The following is a 20,534-nucleotide window of genomic DNA, read 5'->3' as shown; positions in this document are numbered from 1 at the left end:
GAATCACACAGACTACGGGCTAGAATATGGACCCATGCCATCTCCCTAGAATCACAGTTTTCTACGCTGGCCCCTCTATTTGTTAGTTAAAACTGATTCTGTAAACATACACACACACACACACACACACACACACACACACACACACACGACGTACGCACGCGCACGCATCATGGTATAATGTGATGGTTAAAGGGCAAGTACAGGATTCTGTCTGTGGGTCTTAAAGACTGAGATTAGTTCAAGCAGGCTTGGCAGCAAGCTGCTTTACACGCTGAGCTACGAACGACCACAGGTCCTACCTGTGAGTATCAGTGTCACTGAGGGCAGGCCAAGTCAGTGTAACGGAATTACTAAAACTCCTTATTCTCTGCCAGGGATTGAAAACCACAATGCTCAAGTTACGTCCTTAGAGGACATAACTTAAGAACATTCCCGAAGAATATAATTTGGTTTTGTGACCTACTATTCTCTTAAACAATGAAATATCCCAAGTGCCTGCTCCTTCAAAGGCTTCTGTTTTAGGAGGTTTGGAGTGAGATCTAGACATTAGTGAACATTCTGAAACATTTCTGAAACCTTCTGAAAATGTTCCATGGCTACTGGAGAGGTTCTGCACAGTGTTTGGGGTGTGGCTAAGTGTTAAAGTGCTTCTCTCTGTGCAAGGTCCTGGGTTTGACCCCAGACACACCCAGTATGGGGAGGGAGGAGGCAGGGGGGGCAGATCAGAATATTGCTTTGGGGTACAAACTGGAGAATCATTGACATTTCTATATTTTTATAGAGAAATAGTATTTATGTAAAAATAAAGACCCATGCAATTATATTTCAAGATTTTATAAGATATACTCATATATCAAAGTAGTAACTGTATATAGTAAAAATGAAATCGTCAGTTACCCAATAATCCATACCACAGGTGAGCAAAGAAGTCTGTGGGTAGTGTCTTGTTGTGTATTTCTTTCACAAACTTGCGGGCTGTGTCGGGTGGGTCTCCAGTACCCGTGGTAGATACAACCATCACCAGAGGGCCAGTTTCGGTTTTCAGATCATACTACAAAACAAGGATGCAGAAGTACTGCAGATTTGTGATTTAATGCATCGGCAAGGGTAAGACAAAGTAATCAGAGGCAGTGAGCCCCCTTTCCTGTCTTGTATGCTTCCTTCTCATGTTCCTTCTGGCTGAGTTATCGTAAACTCACACTAGTGAGCAGTCCTGTGACCTCACCTCAATCATGCTGCCACGCAGCTCAAAGGAACACTGCCTTCTTAGGTCACTTTTGCTGATGGCACCAGGAGGCTAGGAGAGTTTAATACTTTTCCCTCCACATGACATACTAAGACAAGCCCTGACATACTAAGAAAAGCCCTATCTCTCCCCAGGCTGTTAGTGGATTCTATACTTCAGAAAAACACAAGAAGCATACAGGCCCATTAAGTTATCAGGAGGACATGCTGAACAGCAAGGCAGGAAAATGGGTTGGTTCTACATACATTCATATTACACACACACACACACAAGAAAAGAGAGCAAAGGGGTTTTACAGGGTCAAAGTGAGTTACAAACAAAGATAACAGACACCGAGAACCCAGAATGAAAACCTCAGAACACTCTCAGGCACGGCTGCGTATGCCTTTAATGCTATTATTTAGGAGGCAGAGGCCAGTGGCTCTCTAGAGTTCAAGGCCTGCCTGGTTTACAAAGAGCCCTGTTCTGCTCCAATAAACAAACACATTTTTTAAAAAAGTGAAAGAATACAGGAGCAGCATAAGATATTCCAACAAAGCCAGGCTGCAGTGTAAGCTACTATTCTGGAATCATCATCCATCTGAGCAAAGTCATGTGTGTACTACAAATGAAACCAAGGCAATGACACACTTGAACAGAGGGTTATTTTAAAGGGGAAATTAAGTGCTGCCCTTTGCCATCAGCTGCCTGTCAGAACCAGTTCCTTGTTTCCTTCATGCTCGGAACACTATGAAGGGTACATGGAGACAGCCCATGCTTTTTAACTCTTCCCAGGTTTCTTCTTCTATTGCTCATAAACATAGCCTAGTTTAGGTTCAAAGAATTCATTTTACATTTGGCCTCAGAATCACGATGCATCAAAATTTGGATTTGAACTTTTGTTCCTCCTGCCTCACTGTCCTAAATAACCAGGTTATAGGTATAAACCACTATACCCAGTTTGTATGCAGTGCGATCAACCCAAGGCTCTGTGCACGATGGACAAGCACACTATTAACTGATCTACACCCTGACCCCATTTTACTTTATTTGTGGTACCTGAGTTAACACAGGGCCTACTAATAAGCTGCGGCCAGTCTTCACTGTCGTTTGTGTGCCTACAGATAGGACTTGGGATAACTTTCCACAACAAAGTATGTCACAGCACAGAGTACAGGAAAATGCACAGGAATAGCTGCCCTTACCTTTTCTGACTCACTGACGCAGTGAAGATCTGCGGAAAACCCGTGTGACAGAGCCTGCTCACTTATTTCTTCAGCTATGGCCTTTGCCTGCCCTCGCTGTGTAGCATACAGTAACAAAAACCTTCTCATCACCTCAGGTCATCAGCTGTAACTCCAACAGTGAGACTAAAAACCACAAAGGGAAAAAAGGGATACTGTTTAATGAAGCAGGTAACCCACAGGACACCCACACATAATTTGAAACAGCCTTTTCTCTAAACTTGTTTCTTAGCACTAATTTTAAATCAACCACAATATGTGATAATGAAAGGAGATATATGAAAGTGAGACTTTTGATTGCATGAAATCCACTGCAGATTTCTAACTTCTTTTGGGTCTTGCAAGTGTTCTTAAGTGCATACCTGTAGGGCTGATCTGCCTTATCTGTACTCAGAATGAGGATCATAAGCCTGAATGGTGAAGGGACTAAGCAAAGCTCAAACACAGTGTCCCAGGGCTATTGTTTCTGCGGAAAAATAAAAAAACAAAAAAACAAAAAAACTCCCGTAACTGTAAAATGTTCCCCTAAAACTGGGGAATTCGTGTTTCCTGCTAGATCCTAATCAAAAGTAGTCAGCGTACATGGACTTTACACAGAGACGGTATTTCCAGAGATAACCGAGAGAAAAGTAAAGGGCACAAGGGGGACTGGGATTCCACACTCGGCCATTCCATCCAGTGGCTAACGCTGAATGTTAGACAGTCTGTTATAAAAGTATTTTTTTTCGTGAGTGAACCAACTATAGTTTTTAAGCAGGTGTGGCTTATCTGCTGGGGAGCTAGGGCACAAAAACTTAAAGGTTTGTTATGAAGCATTGCTACAGAGTTGGCAGGACCAACGGATGAGTCGCAACGCGACAAGTGTAGGCTCACACACTTTGGGGGAAAGGTGGCAGAGAAGACTCCTCCCCGCTGCACCCCGTGAGACGCCCCCTCCCCACGGTCCGGGGGACTCAGAGACGTCATTCCCACTGCGCAGGCGCGAGTCCCGGCTCCCCGCCGCATCCGTCACCCTCGCCATCCCCGGCAGAGTACCTCCTGGTGCGAATTCCGCGCGGGTCCCCGTTTTTCTCAGATACCGTCTGGGAACACTGCTCATGCGCGCACCGTACAGCACGCATGCTCTGCACGATCACCAATAGGAATGCTGGAGGACCTGGGCCAATCGCTGAGTGCCGAATGAGGGCGGTGCCTTAGCGCCGCGCACGCGCCAAAATGTCCTACAGGTAAGGGACAGTGCGTGCGGGTGTCCGTGGGGCTTGGAAGTTCTGCGTTGGTCCTGTCCCGGACGTGGCTCGGAGCCGCTCGGTAAGTTCCGCGGGTTTACGCCCCCCCCCCAACTCGCGCTCCAGCGTACTCCGTGGGTTCCGGTCTGGCCTCTCGGCGCCTGCCTCTGCCGTTGCCCTTTCCGCTTGCTTTTCTGTGATTGTTTTAACCAGTGCGTGAGCTTCAGCCCAGCCGCCTCCCTGGCTTCTCAGTGCAGATTGCCATTCTTTGCTCGACTCGTACCTGGAGTTTGAATTTTGCCGGCTGCTTCTCCTCTCACGTAAATATAAACATTGGCTTCTCCTTCCCCCAACACGCAATTCTCGAGATTTAGAGGTAGAATTTAAATTCTAGCTCTTTCTCTCGCTCCCAGCTTCACTGGGCACGGTGGTTTCCCTGTTGCTGCAGTTTCTTATTTGGAAAAGCTTCAACCAGACGAACTGAAGTACTGTAACTTACAGTAAAGACTGGGCAGATCGTGGCAGTGATTAGGAGCCAGCATCTCGCCCTGATATAGTGAGGCCACAGGATGTCAGCCCTATGATTCTTCAGTGCACCTGACAACACTAAGGTGTTCACGGTCCACAGAAAAGAAATTTCAGGATGAGCCAGAGTGAAACTAAGTCAATGAGTGCTGATGAATCAGAAAATAGGATTTTTTGAAAACTGAAGAGACACGTGGGCCTGAAAGCCTGAGTGGTAACTGATGTATATGATTATGGGGTTTTGGGAGCTATTTAATGGGCAACCAACTTTACATGTTAAAGGAGGCATGTGTTGGTGTAGTCTCTTCACTTTGTCCATAGAACGTGGTCCTTGAAGAGGAAAGCTTTATAAAGGTACGTAGTGGTAAAAAAAACATTAATCTGAGATCCTTACATACACCTATGACTCAAGGAGTTTAGATTTAAGGCATAGTTCATTATAAAAAAAAAAAAAAAAACTTTGTGGCACTGCCTAGAAGGGGTATGCATGTCTTATATGGGTGGCCTGGCTAGTTATTGGTGAAACTATTGGGTGTCAGCCAATTAGGTGTGGAGGTCCGGGCCAGGAGAGTGGGCACCCTCCTCCCAGGTTCTCTGTTTCTTAGCTCGATAGGAAAAGTAAGCCTTGGTTTTTAAAACGTTTTAGCAAGGTTCTTGTTTTTTTAATCTTTGTCATGGGATACTCATTCTTTCATAAATGTTGATGTTAAGTCCTCTTAGCATTTGACCTTTTTTTGTTTTATTTTCTTAGGCTAAGTCACGTGTGGTGAACCCTATGGCATGGCGTTCACCCTGCGGAGGGCCTTTTGTCATATGTCTGTTTTTTGGATGCCCGGAGCTGTGGTTGCTCTGAAAATTCACCCTGCCAATAATGTCCAAAAGGCAGTCAGAGATTGCCTCCGTGTTTGGTTCTGCTCCCTACAACCTGATCTGTTCAGGGTCAGATTCTATCATGCATACTGTAAAAGCTTCCACTCAGAAAACGGAAATGACCTTCATCCAGTCGGTGAGCCATGGTTCTCTCAAGCACAGGTATGGAACCAGCCAGAACAGACTCTTAAAAATGAGGATGAAGAGATGCTTTCCAGGAGGCTAAACAGCTTCGCCTCCTTTGAGGAAGTGTTGAGTTTCATCCATACACTGGACACCCTGCCTGTCACTCTGGCATCAGCAGCTCTGCTCAGGATTTGTGAGATAGGGAAAAGAGATGATGAGCAGAGACTACCCAAAGAAGTACTGGAAAACCGCGTCTTCCAGGCTTTGTGCCTTCGCTGTGAGCGGGATCCCTCACATCTGACCAATGCTGTTTTGGTGACCGTTTTGCAGTCTCTGGTTATAGATCCTCAAAGTAGCCTGGTGCTGAGCCTTGTGGCAGAATGCCAGCGCCGGCTGCGAAGAGGCAGTCTGGAAGTCCACCATCTTTGTGTTCTTGGGGAAAGTCTGGCTAGGCTTCAAGGTGCAAGTTGTGAGATCCTGAAACTGGTTATCTGTCAACTGCAAAGTGAAAATTTGGAAACATTTGCTCCAGAGGATATCGTGTCCGTTTATAGGATTCTGCAGGCGTGTCCTGAAGAAGTAGACAAACATCAGACATTTTTAAACACCGTAAACAACTTCTCCCTTTCAATAGTTTCCTACCTGAGCCCTAAATCCATTAGCCATGTTCTTACTGCCTTAGTGGCCCTGGACCAGACTCACGCACGCCCACTGCTTATAAAGCTGGGCAAGTCCGTTGTGAGATACATTCCCCGTTTTACTAATGAGGAGCTCAGGCAAGTCTTGGAGGCATTTGTTTATTTTGGACACAGTGACAGGTTTTTCACAGAGGCCTTAGAGCAACATGTTGCTGCCCAGTGCTTCTCCCTGGACCCCGCCGTTGCCAGCTCTGTGATGGAGTACTGCAGTAGAAAGCGGATTCTTTCCAAGCCCATCTTCGATGTAGTTGCAGAGATTTTTGTTTGTCAGTCCGAAAAGTTTTCACCAAGTCAGATTTCTGAATTAATTGAGCCATTTGGAAAACTCAATTATTTACCACCAAATGCCCCTGCTCTGTTTAGGAAGGTAGAAAATGTGCTCTTTGCTCATTTACGTCATTTTCCACCCAAGATGCTATTGAGGCTTCTTCACTCATGTTCACTGATTGAGCGCCATCCGGTCAACTTTATGTCAAAAATATTCAGCCCCTTTTTCCTTCAACGGCTGCAAGGTGAGGCAGTTAACAAATTGATTGTAATGGCTCGGGGTGCCTGGGCACTGTTTACATTGACTCATAGCTCTAGTGTCATTTGAAACTGCTTGCTTCAGGAGTAATGGGTGGTTTTATGACCATAATCCCTCTTTACATGCCAACATTCCAACCCAACAGTTTTTAACTTTTTTTTTTTTTTTCAGGTAAAGAGTCATATTTGGACAGACTGAGCCTGGCACAGATGACCCAACTTTTCCTAACCTCTGTCCTAGAGTGTCCTTTCTATAAGGTGAGAATAGAGATATCAGTGGCATGGCTTTATGTAAAACAAATGCTCATCTTCTGTGCTCTCTGATATCTTCAATTTCCTTTGATGTTGATCTCAAACAGCAGAACCTTCTCTTAGGCTGATTGGTCACGGACATCTTGTGGCCCCATCTTTGGAAGATGTCCCCTTTCCTCATTCTTGTCCTAGAAGATGAGTTTCTGGCCATGTAGCTCCTTAGACTTCATCAGACATGAGACATTCGCTACTCATATTTCCCACCACAGGCTCTCGAACTTCATATCACTGCTGTGCTACTCTGGTTTGCACAGAGGCAGAGAGCTGCTTCTAAGTGTCTCCTAAAGCCATGCCCAGCTTGCTGGAGTTTAGCTGGTGCTTGCCTTTCTACACGGCCCTATTCTCATAACTCACAAAGCTTGTGTAGTACGGATAAAGTACGGATAAAGGTGGACATTTCCCACTAACAGGGATACACATCATCTGTGCCCAACAGTGGATGAAGGGGATGGCCATGACTTCCATGTGTCAGCTGCAGTGTGGTTGGTCTTTGAAACCTTGTCATTTCTTGCCTAAGAGGAACTGCCCTGCCACGTGGTTAAATTGCATTTCAATGAGCAGTGATGGCCTTGAGCATGCTTTCAAATGTTTATTCTTAATTTAGATTTCCTACAACTCGTCTTTCTATAGCTATAACTCATATGAGACAGGAGTTAATATATAACCGTTGTACATGGTTCTTTTTTCTTTAGTTTTTATTATTTTTAAAGTCTTTATTGATGATTTTGCAGTGCAGAAGTTTTGAAAACTTTTTCAGACAGCTATCTGTAACTTTTGAGTTTCCTATCTCGGTAACATCTCATTTCTGTTCTGCCATACATTTGACTCCGCTTTTAAAACAACATTTCCTGTTTTAGCACACTTACAATTTAGGGATTGGTATGTGTACTTTAATTTTAAAATGTTGTTATTTGTTTGTGTTCGGATCTGCATGCTTTGTCACTGCATAGTATGTGTCAACACACTTATCTCACAGTCTCCTGTGTGCATGTGTGTGTGTATGCTCCATATGTCAAAGAGAGTGCACAGGATGCATGGTACTTGTATTCTGCCATGGATGGTAAAGGTTATCTTATTTTCCAGATGACCAGACAGCTTGTTAACCCCTTTGTTTTATCCCACTCCCTTTTCCTTAGGAACTGAAGTGTTACTTTTACCACATTCTCCTTTTACCATGATTAGTTTTTATCACTTTCACACAGCCTGGGAAGAGGTAACCTCCGTTGAAGAATTGCCTCAATATGATTGGCCATATCTGTGCTAACATTCTCTTGATTGGCTTGGGAAGGTGGCTCACTGGTGCCTCCATCTCTAGGCAGGCTGTATAGAAAGCCAGATGAGCAGGAGCTAGTGAGCATTCCCTGGTGCTTTTGCTTCAGTTCCTGTTTGAGCTTTCTGCCCTGACTTCTCTCAATAAGGGGCCGGGACCTGGAAGTGTAAACTCAGATGAACCCTCTCCTCTCTGTGCTTTTGGTCATCATGTTTATCACAGCAAAGAAAAGCAAACTAGAATACTACTGTTGAAAACTTCAGCTGAGAGCCAAGTGCTGGTGGCAGCACACATCTATAATCTCAGCACTGGGGGGAAGAGGCAGGCAAATCTATCGAGGCCAGGACGGTCAGCTACACTGAGCAATCCTTGTTCAAAAAAACAAAAAACTGTAGTTGAGAGTGATTATGACCTTGAAGGAACTCCATGCATCCCAAAAAATCTTTTAACCTGAGTGCTCTTGTGTATGTTTTACTCATTTAAAAAATATGAGCTATAGCAGCCATCTTGTGTATTGTCATTTTCAGAAAATGATGTACCCATGTCTTAGAAACATACCATGTATATAAAGTAATTTTGGATCAGTCTTTTATCCCAGTAGCTTTCAACTCACTCTGTGGCCTTATATCTTTTTCTTTTTTATGTTTGCTTGTATGAATATTAGGGCCCCAAACTCCTTCCTAAATATCAAGTGAAGTCATTCCTCACTCCATGCTGCTCCCTGGAGACGCCCATGGATCTCCATCTTTATAAGTCTGTGGTGATTGGACTGATTGATCTTTTAGGATCAAGATTGTATTTTGCTTCAAAAGTGTTGACACCCTATTATTATACCATAGGTAAGTAACTAGGGGCTTGTTTTGTCAGAAGCATCCTGTCCATGTCGTGGCCAGACATCTGTGAGATGCAGGACAGAACCTTCCCTCTCCTGAAGGCGAGCAGAAGGAGAGGTCAGCAGAGGCCTGGCCAGGAGAACCAGGACTCTAAGTTTAACACATCAGCCACATAGTAGCAGGATGTCCTGGGCACAGCACTTAACAGTTCTCTGCTCAGTCCTTCATCTGCTGAGTGAGAGAAGGAACGGTGACCTCCAAGACTGATGGATAAATAGTGAGTGCTCCATGGCCTCTGCATCAGCCCCCGCCTCCAGGATCCTGCAATGTTTAAACTCTTGTTCGACTTTAGTGATGAAAAGTCAGCTGAATAAACCCTTTCCTTGCCAACTTGCTTTTTTGGCCATGGTGTTTTGTCACAGCAGTAGAAACACTAAGACACGTGGGAAGAGAGCAGACCTGTGAGCAGGGTTGAGGTCTGCAACTGCCTTGGTGTTGGCTTAATTTTGAGGGTTTTCTTTACTCTTTATTGAAGAATTCACACCTTTTGTTGCATGAGGAAGAAGAAAGAGTACATGTTCTGTACATTCTGTTAATTGCTTGAAACCACTCTGCTTCAGAGTAATTGAGACCTTTTGGTGCAAAGCTGGCTTGTGTAGTCTGTAAGGCCAATTAAATAACTGTTGTCACTGTGGGTTGTGGCCATTACTTTGCAGCCTCAGCCCTCTGATAAAGGCATTATGGAAGAAGTGAACAAGCACAAGGCACAGGAAGATAGTGTTGTTGAGGGTATCACACGAGGAATTTTTCCTTTCTTTTGCCAGATGTTGAAATTAAATTAGATGAAGATGGATTTGTATTGCCATTTACAGTGGATGAGGATGTCCATACAAGGTAAAGAAAGCTGTGGGTGCTACGGATGCTTTTCTTAAGATAGACAAGCATGATTCTGGAAATTAAACTCCTGAGCTTCATGGAGCAGCAGCAGCAAGCACAGAGCCTACATGGGTGTGCATCAGGCCCTGGTGTAGATGTTAAGTGATTAGCTTAGTATTTTTGTGGGATTCCTGACGGTGAGACAAGTGGGTCTCTGACTCTCTTGCCTGCTCTTTGGACTCTTCCTCCTGTTGGTTGCTGTGTCCAACTTTGAGAGGCTTCATGTCGTTTTGTCGTGTTTGGTTATTATCTCTTAGAAGCCTGTTCTTTTCTAATGAGACAAAAAGGAAGTGGCTCTGGAAGAGAGGAGAGGTGGAGAGGACCTGGAAGGAGTCCGGGGAGGGTAAACCATCATGGGGACTGTTAGGAGAAAGGAATCTATTTTCAATAAAAGGAAAAACAAGCGAAAACAAATGCTGAATCTCTCAGTTTTGGAAAAATCCTTTCATTCAGTAAACACTAATAGGATTAAATTTTTTTCAACAAATGAAAGGGCCATCTATTCATGATTGATTTAAAAATAATAGTGGCACATAGGGCTAAACAAGTAATTTCTGGCAAGGAAGGGTGCACTTTGACTTGTTGCTTTTGCTTTCTCAGGGTGGCCCTGTGTATTGATGGCCCACAGCGATTTTGCTTGGGCAGTAAACACTTACTTGGAAAAGAGGCCATTAAACAAAGACACCTGCGGTTACTTGGTTACCAGGTTGTTCAGGTATGGTATCATCTGTCTTTGTTTTTGTTTTTCCTTCAAAATGCAGTGTCTGTTACTAAAATTTGCTTTTTCAATTACGTACATGGTACACAGTACAACTCCAAAGACTTTACTGGAATGAACTGCAACCAACAAGTAGAACCAACTCAGAAGAGAAGTGGGGCCAGACGAGGGCGGTCATGGGCTTGGCTAGGATGGTCCATCGATGACGGCCTGCCTGTTGTCTGTTCGAGGTCTTGTAGGAACATCCTAATTATACTTTTGCAGGGCTAGTAGGTTCTTTCAAGTCCATGTACAAGAAAAGCTCCAAGCTGCAATCCGAGCAAGGGTGGAGTTAGCTCCCAAACCCTTCCTGACATTGTCTGCTCATGGATTTTACAGACCCAGCCTCTATTTTAATTTACTGTAACAGTAAGTGGCTTGATGCTCCAGCCACTAGTTTATATCTTAGGGGTTGATTCGGTTTATTACTTGACTCACATTTTGTAGTTAGGATTTTCAAAGCTTGGTATTTTCCAAAGTGGTACATACCTATTTCCTTACCAACATGCTCACCTCTGCCTTCAGAATTACTGCTGTTGGAATAGCTTTTGCTTCCGTGTCTGTCTGATTTAATGGGTAAATTTAGCAAGGTTGTTCCAGGGTCTTTATCTACCCTTACTCTTCCAACATTATGTTTTCAATGGGGATTTTGTAAGGTCTGCTGGGGGGTTGTAGTAAACACGGATACACACATTTCCAGCTCTCTTTAGTATTGCTAACTCCTCTCTACCTTCCTCGTGGCTTTTCCATGGTATCCTGTCATTCCCACATTGATTTTCTAAGAGCTAGCCATGTAGTGTGTGTTCAGGTACCATTGCTTCTTTATTGCTTGCAGCCTAAACTAGAGACTTCCGTGTTAGTACCCAGGAGCTTGCATTATCCAGTCTGTACACATAGACTGTTTAGGCACATGGCCTGCTCAGGACCATGCGTTACCCAGTCTGCACACAGTTAAAATGTGTCTACAGACCCTGTAGACACATGCTCAACCACCTAGCCTGTGCTCCCAGCTCTGTCCCTCCCCATCCCTCCTAACTCCCTCTTTTCCCATCCTTCTTTCTTCTCTTCCCCTGCCTGCTCCCTCTCCACAAGCCCTCCATTTTTCTCTACTTTCTCCCTCTGCCTCTGGTGTTTTCATAGCTGGGGTTGTCTCTGGCTTTATGTAAACTCTAGTGGTTCATTGACCTCCAGCTCAGGTTCACTTCTTGTGATGTACGTACTTCGCCTTCCTCTCCTCTCTCAGCTGCCCCTCTGAGCCAGCATTGCTCTAGGTGCTGGGAACTCCAGGTGCAGATGTCAGGTAGGACCTTTGTCACTCCTCTGATGGAGGAGGGTGTAAGAACCAAGGTTGAGGGACAGCAGCGTCACCAGGAGTTTTAATGGTGGTTTTCCTTTCATAGGTTCCCTATCATGAGCTGGAGCTGCTTACATCAAGACTTGAGTTGGTGGACTATTTACAAAGAAAGCTCTTTTCTCAAAGCTCCACAGTCCACTGGTAACAGAGGAAACTGGCTTCAGGATTCACAGTGAAAAAAGATTTTATTTGTAAGAGAGTTTAATTTGTGAATTAGCCACTATATGGAAATTATGTTTACAGACTTGGGATCTGAAAAGGGTCTGTGTCTTTTCTTATACCATGTATATGTGTATTGGTGGTAAATTTGAAATTAATTTAATGGCGTCTTAGATGCCTTCACTGCAGAGCAGGATCATTCAAATGCAATAAAATAATGTAACAAGTAAATGTTAGTTGTCTTGTTTTTAATGTGGTTTTCTGTTTCTAGTGAGGATTAGAAGGAAGTTTATCTCTCACTTCCTTCATTGGTGGCTGTGGTATTTGGTGAGAAAGGTGGAGTCAGGAAAGCAGAACTATTCAGGTTGGGGTTGGGAGTGCCTGGAGGGAGGGAAGGGGTAAACAGCGTTGTTTATTTGTTTATGCATTAGTGGCCTCAATTTCTCTCCCTCTTGGGACAGGTGTGAGGCAAGCTAGAAAGCTGGGCTTGTGACCATGCACAGGGATGTGTGCACCATTCTCCACTCTGCTGAGCACTGGACATCATACTCCCATGTCTCTGGTGCCTTCTGCTTTAGACAGTGTGGAGTACTTGGTCTTGAGAAGCCACAGCATGCTAAGTGTCAGTCTGCTTCTGCCCTGCCCTGGGCACAGCTTCTAGGGAGGCAAGTTTGACTACACTTACCCCAGGCTGCACTGGGCTGTAGGGAGGTGCTGTGACACTGCTCCAGGGATGAGAAAGTGCAGTCTGGAGCTGTGGAAAGCCAGAGCTGGATCAGGGGTCCCCAGGCCTGCGGCAAGGCCGGGCCATGGGATTCTCAGACTCTTGAACATCCAGGTGCCACTGGGAGTCGGTGGCCTGAGGGCTGAGGACAGGGTCTAGCCCAGGATAGGTCAGGGATTGGGGGAAGGAAATCACTGGATTGTGTTGACTGTCCTTAACTTGGTGGCAGCTGTGCCTGGGAGCTCAGAGAGGCCTTCTGCTGCAGAATTAAACTGGGGCTCTGTAGTCAAATGACTTCACCATGGCTCACCTCAGCAGATGTTAATGAAAGGAGACAGTCCATAGTTCTAAACAGTTTATTGGTTGTTCATGGTGGAAAATGGATAGGTAACGTACCATACCTCTTTTTCTCAGGGTCTGACCTGAAATTAAATACCTTTTGCAGGGTGGGATGTCTGGGAAGGGAAGCTTACTGGCTAAGCCCTTTGGGCCTCAAGGTACCTCATTAGCATGGAGAACTCTGCTCTGGGCCTATGTGACCACAGGGCAGTTTCCTTTATGGGAGGAGGGTGGCTTATGTTCCAGGCCAGCAATCTGGCAGGGTGCTGGGAGTTACCAACTCTCAGGTGTGTGCCCACTGAATCTCTGATTCTTTTTTTTTTTTTTTTTTCTGGTTTAATAAGGAATTGTTTAATTTTGAGAAAAAGGTCCCAAACATCAGGCTGTTCACAAAAATAACTTTAGAAAGCAAATATTAAAAGACTATTACACTATTTTCTTGTATGATGTATTTGACATTCCAACTCCCATTCACAAAAATACATTTGTGGTAACAGTCACTCGTGTGAGGGAAAACACATGAGTGTGCAAAGCTGCTCTCAGGGTTACAAGTAAACGAGATGCCTCTGCAGTTAGGGAAGTGACGACTGCACTCGTGAACGGGAAGAACTGTACTCCCTGCATAACAAGAGATTATTTTGGAGACACTTGATAAAAACCATACAACTTTTTACTGTTAAGTCAAAGAGGTATCAAATTTAAAGCAAATCTTACAGGGTAAGACAATAAAACTACTAAGGAGCATCACAGGAAGTGAAAGTGGAAGCAGGCACAGGGCAATTATGAATTAATGAACACAGGAAGGTGAGGAGGGAGAACAGTGAGAATGTGCAGAAGATTCTAGGGGAGAGAATCTGGTGTTACTTTGATCCTCTTGTAGGTAAATGAATAAAGGGATAAGATTTCGAAGCTCCACTATGCGCTTAAGAGTCATTCCCTCCATTGGCGCTGTCATCTCCTTCCTTGGGCTCTTTTTCATCGTCCTTCAACTCAGCTGTGGGAAATAGACGCAAGTAAGGTAGAGTTAGAGGTACTCTTCTCATCCCTGGACTCCAGTTCCCCCATCCCCCTGGTCTTCACTATTGTTATCATCCAGCAGGCCACTCTCCTCGGCAGTCCTCTGTACCGCCCAGACTCCGCCTTTGCATTTCTCATCATTTCACGGGGGTGCTGCTCTGCTCTGCAGACTTTTCATTCTTCATCTCTACTGGGGACGAGAAGGACAAGTCTGCTTGTTTGCTTTGTTCTTTTTCAAGTTTTTCCAGGCTTCCCAGCAGAGAATCCACTTTTTGTTTTATCTGAGTCAGCTCCTTTTTAATGGCTGAAGGTCATCACCTTTCAACTTTCCAGACTTGGAAGAAGATCCCCGTTGTCTACTCTTCAAATTGAATCCACTTTTGCTCCTTCATGAGGTGTTCCTGGACACGCTGGCATTTGGAAGGCACCATGCTCAAGCAATAGGAAGAGGAGGAAGAAGAGGAGGAGGAGAAGGAGAAGGAGAAGGAGAAGGAAGAGGACGAGGACGAGGAGAACACGTGCTGGGTAACTGTTTACGCCCTGCCATAATCCAGTTGAAAGTCCTCGTCCAAGTCAAATGAAGACCTGTACTCGCTGTAGAATATTTCCCACCTGCTTTTTCCTAGGTTCACTTGGCTCTGCAGCCAGGTTAATATCTAAAACCTGGCCAGCAATCATTCTGCCATCCTCTCCAGCTACTGCACCTTGGACATTTCTTTCATTAACAAAGCCCTTAGGGTTGGGGATTTAGCTCAGTGGTAGAGCGCTTGCCTAGGAAGCGCAAGGCCCTGGGTTCGGTCCCCAGCTCCGAAAAAAAGAACCAAAAAAAAAAAAAAAATCCCTTATGCACAGAGCAACCCACAATTTTGCTATCCTTTGTAAAGATGGTCTCCACATCAGACTTCTTGACCACCAGAGTGTTGAGATTCCCAGTGAATACACAGGAATCGTGGATTGAGGATCTGTCTTGTTGGTAACATTGCTAGCCAACTCCTTTGATGATAAGGTTTCTAATAAAGCTGAAAATATAGTTCTGAAGATAAATAAATGTCACTAGAGGAAGGACAGAGAAACTGCCTCTCCTACTGTGGGTCTATGCCAAGACACTGGAGCCACACCAGCAAGGAACCATGACCATTCCCACTCTGTCACTTTACAAAATCAAGTCTCTGGGTCTTAACCTGCTCTACCTTATCACACTTCCTGGCATGGTTTATGTCCCACAGTAAGAACTGCTCAAGAATCCTCATGCCTGACTTCATTTCCACTTCCTCACTTGTTGGGGATGGACTTGTGTTTCAGGGCCTGAGGAAAAGACGTGGTAGTGTGACATCCCTCTTGTCTGTGGGTTCTGAGCCATATATGAGATATCCTCTGGCCTGTATAATCTGTCTGAGCTATGAGGACATCCTTGTGGCCCACGGGATTTGAACCACAAGGGACACTGATGAAGAGAATAGCCTCAGTGGACAGTTACCTGGGAAGAGGGGGCTTTAGTGGCCTAGGACAGACTTACTCGTGGGAGCATTTTCTTAACTACTGGTTGATACAGAAGGTCCCAGTCCACTGTGGGCAGTGACATTCCTGCACCATATAAAAAAAGCTAGCTGAGCAGAGAACAGGGAGTGAGTGAGCCAGTAAGCATCTTTGTCCATGGCCTCTGCTTCAGTTCCTGCCTCTGGGTTCCTGCGTGAGCTCCTGCCCTGCTTCTCAGTGATGGACTGTAGTAGTCTATAAACTGAAGTGTGTTTTCTTATCCCAACTTGCTTTTTGGCTATGGTTTGTTAAAGCAGTAAAAAGCAAATCAGGACCAGTTTTGTTTTATGCTCTTAGGGATTCTGTAACAGTACCACAAAGTGAGTGGGTCACAGTGGTGGGATAAAGTATCAGCCCTCACAGTTTGAGGCTAGGAGTCCAGAGTCATGGTGTCAGCAAGATACGCACCTTTGAACACTTTACTGCTTTGTGTACTTTGTAGTGCCCTGGGGAGCCTTGGTCTGTTCCTGGCATTGACATATGATCAGTAGGTGTGCATGTGTGCATGTTCATGTGTGTGTGTATGTGATGTTACATTTTAAATGGCTTCCTTCCGTTGGGGTGTGTATGGGTTCTTGCCTCTTCACTTCTCTTTGAAGTGTGTCCTCATGTAAGGATTCTAGCCATGTTAAGGCTCACCACAAGAAAGTTAAACCTGTAAAGACTACACAAGTCAAATGATACACATACCAGGGGCACTCGCACAGAGCAGTGGCACTCTGGAAGCATGCACAGAAGCCATCTGCTTAGGCCCAGAATGATCTGTAGTCTGAGTTGGGATCTGGAGCACAGGGACCCTGGCTGTCATGCCTGGTACAAAGCAAAGGGGATGTTCCCAGGAAAGAAAGGGAGAATCAACCAACCCTGGTTCTGTTTAGATTTTTTAGTATTGTTCTGCCGAAGCGAGCACTCTGTTTAGATTTTAATCCTGAGAGTGTTTGTGTCATAAAAATAGTCTAATAAATAGTTTTTGGCTTCACCAAGTGGCATGAATCTGGTACAGTCACATCTGGGTCTCTAAATTGAGTGTCCGTGCCTCTGAATCTTTGTGCCTGATTGCTGTGATCACAAGCATATCCAGGCAGTAGCTCTTAGTAGCACATATTTGACAATTTTGAATAAGGTCTAATCTTGTTATATTTTAACGAGTGCAGTGAAAAAAGAAAATAGGTGAAAATTGTTAGGCACAGACTCTGGAATCGGCAGGGATATCCTCTTAGGCTGTCACTAGGGGGCAGCAAATTCACGGCATTGATTGTGCTAAAGGAGAAACCAGGATCTCTGTGTGTGTGTGTGTGTGTGTGTGTGTGTGTGTGTGTGAGAGAGAGAGAGAGAGAGAGAGAGAGAGAGACAGACAGACAGACAGACAGACAGACAGACAGACAGACAGACAGACAAATGTCAATCAATTTTAGGATTTCAGGACACGCAATTTCCAGGTCCTAGTCCAACATCATGGACTGATCCAGCCTCCCCTGCTTCTCAGTCTTTGTGGCCCCTTCTCCTGCTCCCTGGAATTACCTCCTAAATAATTCATGAGCATCTGATCCCTAGTTAGACTCAAATTTAGAGGAAACTCAAGCTAAAGCAACATTTTTTAAAAATTGAATTTTATTGTTTTACTTACTCATTTTACATCCTGCTCATTGTCCACTCCCAGTCATCCCCTCCCACAATCCTTTCCCCTCCCCCTCTCCTCTGAGCCCAGTAGGGGCCCCTGAATACCCTCCTCCCCACAACACTGGCACTTCAAATCTCTGTGAGGCTAGGCATTTCCTCTTCCACTGAGGCCAGACAATGCAGTCCAGCAAAGAGAACGCATTTCATGTACAGGCAACACCTTCTGGGATAGCCCCCACTCCAGTTGTTTGAGATCTACATGAAGGCCAAGCTGCAGGGAGGTCTAGGTCCAGCCCATGTATGCTCTTTGGTTGGTGGTTAAGTCTCTGAGAGCCCCAAGGATCCAGGTCAGTTGACTCTGTTGGTCTTATTGTGGAGTTCTTATCTCATTGGAGCCTGCAATCCTTCCTCCTATTCTTCTATAAGAGTTCCCAAGCTCCATCTGCTGTGTGGCTGTGGGTGTCTGCATCTGTCTGAGTCAGCTGCTGGGTGGAGCCTCTCAGAGGGCAGCCATGCTTCTGTCTGTAAGCCTAAGAGAGCATCATTTATAATGTCAGGGATTGGTTAAAGCACCAATTTTTATTTGTCATCAAGTACTTGCTGAGTACCTACTGAACCATCCAAGATAAAAGATTCAAGTGACCATGCCCTGGAGAGCTTTCAGTCTAATAAAATCACAAACTCTTCGCCTGGTCAACTTTGGCCAGGATTCTGAATCTTCTGTTGTTTAGCAGTTTCCTGTGGGTTCAGGTGTTCTATCTGGAGCAGTCTCTTTATAGACCTGGAATTTTTAAGTTGAAATATTTCCTTCAGGAAAGAAGGGGAAATGCTCATGAGCTCAGGACTTAAATAACTACTAAGTCTCACCAAGTTCCTGAAACTAACAATACAGACTACATCTCACCAAGGTTACAGAAGCAGTGAAAGATTGCTGGTGGAGAAAAGAATAAGTTGAGCTACTCAGCGAAGGTTCTCTAACCTATGGAGACATCTCTGAGTCACATTGAAGTCTCCAGAGTTTGAGCTTTTGTAAATTGACACCTGGGTTCGGCTTTTTGGCGACAAGATTATTTTAGTTGTATTTGCTTCTTTAAGTAACCTTTCTTGTACACTCCTATAAGTAACCACAGTAAACTCATTTATTCTCGAAGTTATACTTTGATGTAATTATTACTTTGGTTCACTGTTTGAGGTGATTAGCTGTTTTCCATCCCACATTAGGCAATCTATGCTTTTTCCTTGCACAATTTAGTTTTAGCAAAAGAACCCAAAGTTAGTATAACAAGACTCCACTAAGTTCTATCCATGCTCAACCTTCCTCACTAGATCTGCACCATCCACAATCCTCCAAGGTATCCCTGACTGCCTGGTCTGTATTCAGGAGGTCTTCTGCCAGGTAGGTTTAGCCAGTACCCCTGTACCCTCACTTTTCCTCTCTCTCTCTCTCTCTCTCTCTCTCTCTCTCTCTCTCTCTCTCTTTTTTTTTTTTTTGGTTCTTTTTTTTTGGAGCTAGGGACCGAACCCAGGGCCTTGCGCTTCCTAGGTAAGCGCTCTACCACTGAGCTAAATCCCCAGCCCCCACTTTTCCTCTCTTAATCCATGGCACCAAACTTGTTCCTTGGCTCCTGGCTAGATGCCCTGTGTATCTTGCTAGTTTCAGGAATGTTGTGAGACCTGGCAATTGAACCTGATCTCGATCTCAGGCTGAAAGACCCATTGCAGTAGTCCCTACACCCACTGCCATATCTGTGAACAAAGCCTGCCTTCTATGTGTGCTCATTCCCCTCCGTTGCTGTGATAAAATACTCTGAAGAGAAGCAATTCAGGGGAGGGAAGGTTCAATTTTGTTTACACTTCAGTCCATGTCCATCCTTGAGAGAGCTCAGGGCAGAGACTCAAAGCAGAAACCATAGAAGAATGCTACTAGCCAGATTGCTTGCAGGTTCATGCTTAGCTATAAGAAGAAATATAATCCAAGACCACCTTGCCAGAGATTGGTACACCCACAGTAGGCTGAATCCTCCGACATTGTGACGGTCCTCACAGACATGCCAACAGTACAATCTAATGGGGGTGAGCCTTCTACTGAGATTCCTTTTCCTGACTCCAGGCTGTGTGGCACTGACAGTTAAAATTAAAGCTAACTAGAGATTGGTTTTTTTTGGTTCTTTTTTTTTGGTTCTTTTTTTTTTTTTCCGGAGCTGGGGACTGAACCCAGGGCCTTGCGCTTCCTAGGCAAGCGCTCTACCACTGAGCTAAATCCCCAACCCCGAGATTGTTTTTAACTAAAGTGCTATTCGTGAAGTTTTCTTTTACTACTAACAAAATAAGTAACTGAATGAAATTGCAGCTAGCAAAATTATATGTCTGAATGGCTGTGAACGGGATTTCTGTAGTGGAATAATCTCAATTTGGGCTATGCTGGAGCCGAGTTCTCACATAGTTTCTGTCAGCCCCGTCTACCTGTGCAAGTGTGTATACTTTATCATTTATACAAAGCTTGCAAGGGGCCTCAGCTGACCTCTCAGTCTGTCTTTGGAAAGGCTGGGAGAGGTGGGAAAGGTTGACAGTAGATTGATTATAGAGGGTACTTTATTTTATTTTACTGATACTTTCATGGGGACGATAACATTTAACTGGCATGCTCTTGTGACTTCTGCTCCTGGGAGAAGGGTGATGGCTCTGTTTTCTACACATCTCCAAGCTCCAGGTAGATGGTCACTAAGTGACCTCGCTAAGTGATTTCCAGCAAGACTAAAGGCGTTAAGACCTTGCTTTATGGTGGTCTTTTTTTCTGACTCATGGTCTACTCAGGCAAACTACCAGGGGAGAACAGAGGAAAGGAGGGAGTGGGCTTCCTGGAGCTGAGGAGGGAGCATGATCAGAGCTGCCTGAAATCCTATGAACTTGACTCCTGTGCCAAGGTCACTCTCCTCTGCTCCTGTGCCTTGCCCACATATGAAATGCCAGGTACATGTGTGCAGCCCATGCTTCTCTGCCCTTAGCCTTTTCAATATGTGCAATATACACATGGCCCTCATTTTTCTGTTGGATCACACTCCCTAGACCTCTGTAGCCTTTCTCATCTTTGTCATCTGACTTCACCAAGTTGTAAGCTCTCTGTGACCTAGGGCTGTTTGTTTCAGGGCTGAACCGTCAGATCTTGACGCATAGTAGCTTTCTGTCATGATCTGCAAAGTTAAGGAATGCCCAAAACTTAAAACAAACTGTGCTG

At 44.8% G+C, this 20,534-nt stretch overlaps 2 protein-coding genes across 30 annotated transcripts in view; one reads left to right on the top strand and one right to left on the bottom strand.

The window, feature by feature from the left end:
• Mtrr (5-methyltetrahydrofolate-homocysteine methyltransferase reductase) overlaps nucleotides 1-3,565 on the bottom strand; it is a 32,370-nt gene extending 28,805 nt beyond the window's left edge. For 4 of the 15 annotated variants that reach the window (XR_015680185.1, XR_015680209.1, XM_087645659.1 and 1 more), the window contains exons 1-3: nucleotides 3,508-3,565; nucleotides 2,434-2,598; nucleotides 901-1,054 (exon numbers count right to left, since the gene is read on the bottom strand). Coding sequence is in view for 5 of the 15 variants with exons in the window: in XM_087645659.1 (XP_087501785.1) it covers nucleotides 901-1,054; nucleotides 2,434-2,562 (283 nt within the window). In the remaining 10 variants the exon portion in view is untranslated. 15 annotated transcript variants of the gene reach the window in all.
• A 97-nt stretch (nucleotides 3,566-3,662) lies between these two features.
• Nucleotides 3,663-12,294, top strand: Fastkd3 (FAST kinase domains 3). Of its 15 annotated transcripts, XM_087645172.1 has the most exons (8): nucleotides 3,663-4,018; nucleotides 4,112-4,577; nucleotides 4,975-6,429; nucleotides 6,615-6,700; nucleotides 8,689-8,863; nucleotides 9,682-9,751; nucleotides 10,394-10,508; nucleotides 11,951-12,294. In XM_087645172.1, the coding sequence occupies exons 3-8, from the start codon at nucleotides 5,004-5,006 to the stop codon at nucleotides 12,047-12,049; spliced, it is 1,971 nt and encodes a 656-aa protein (XP_087501298.1). In that variant the 5' UTR covers nucleotides 3,663-4,018; nucleotides 4,112-4,577; nucleotides 4,975-5,003; the 3' UTR covers nucleotides 12,050-12,294. The 15 variants fall into 15 exon arrangements, 12 of the variants coding, with proteins under 12 accessions (XP_087501298.1, XP_087501683.1, XP_087501345.1 ...); XM_087645557.1 differs by lacking the exon at nucleotides 4,112-4,577 and having other exon boundaries at nucleotides 3,663-3,698; nucleotides 4,975-5,255; XM_087645219.1 differs by lacking the exon at nucleotides 4,112-4,577 and having other exon boundaries at nucleotides 3,663-3,698.
• The last annotated feature ends 8,240 nt before the right edge of the window (nucleotides 12,295-20,534 follow it).

Source organism: Rattus norvegicus, chromosome 1 (assembly GCF_021556685.1).
Source record: "Rattus norvegicus strain SHRSP/BbbUtx chromosome 1, alternate assembly SHRSP_T2T, whole genome shotgun sequence".
In the NCBI taxonomy this organism is placed as follows: Eukaryota; Metazoa; Chordata; class Mammalia; order Rodentia; family Muridae; genus Rattus; species Rattus norvegicus.
This window is presented reverse-complemented; position numbering and strand designations above follow the sequence as displayed.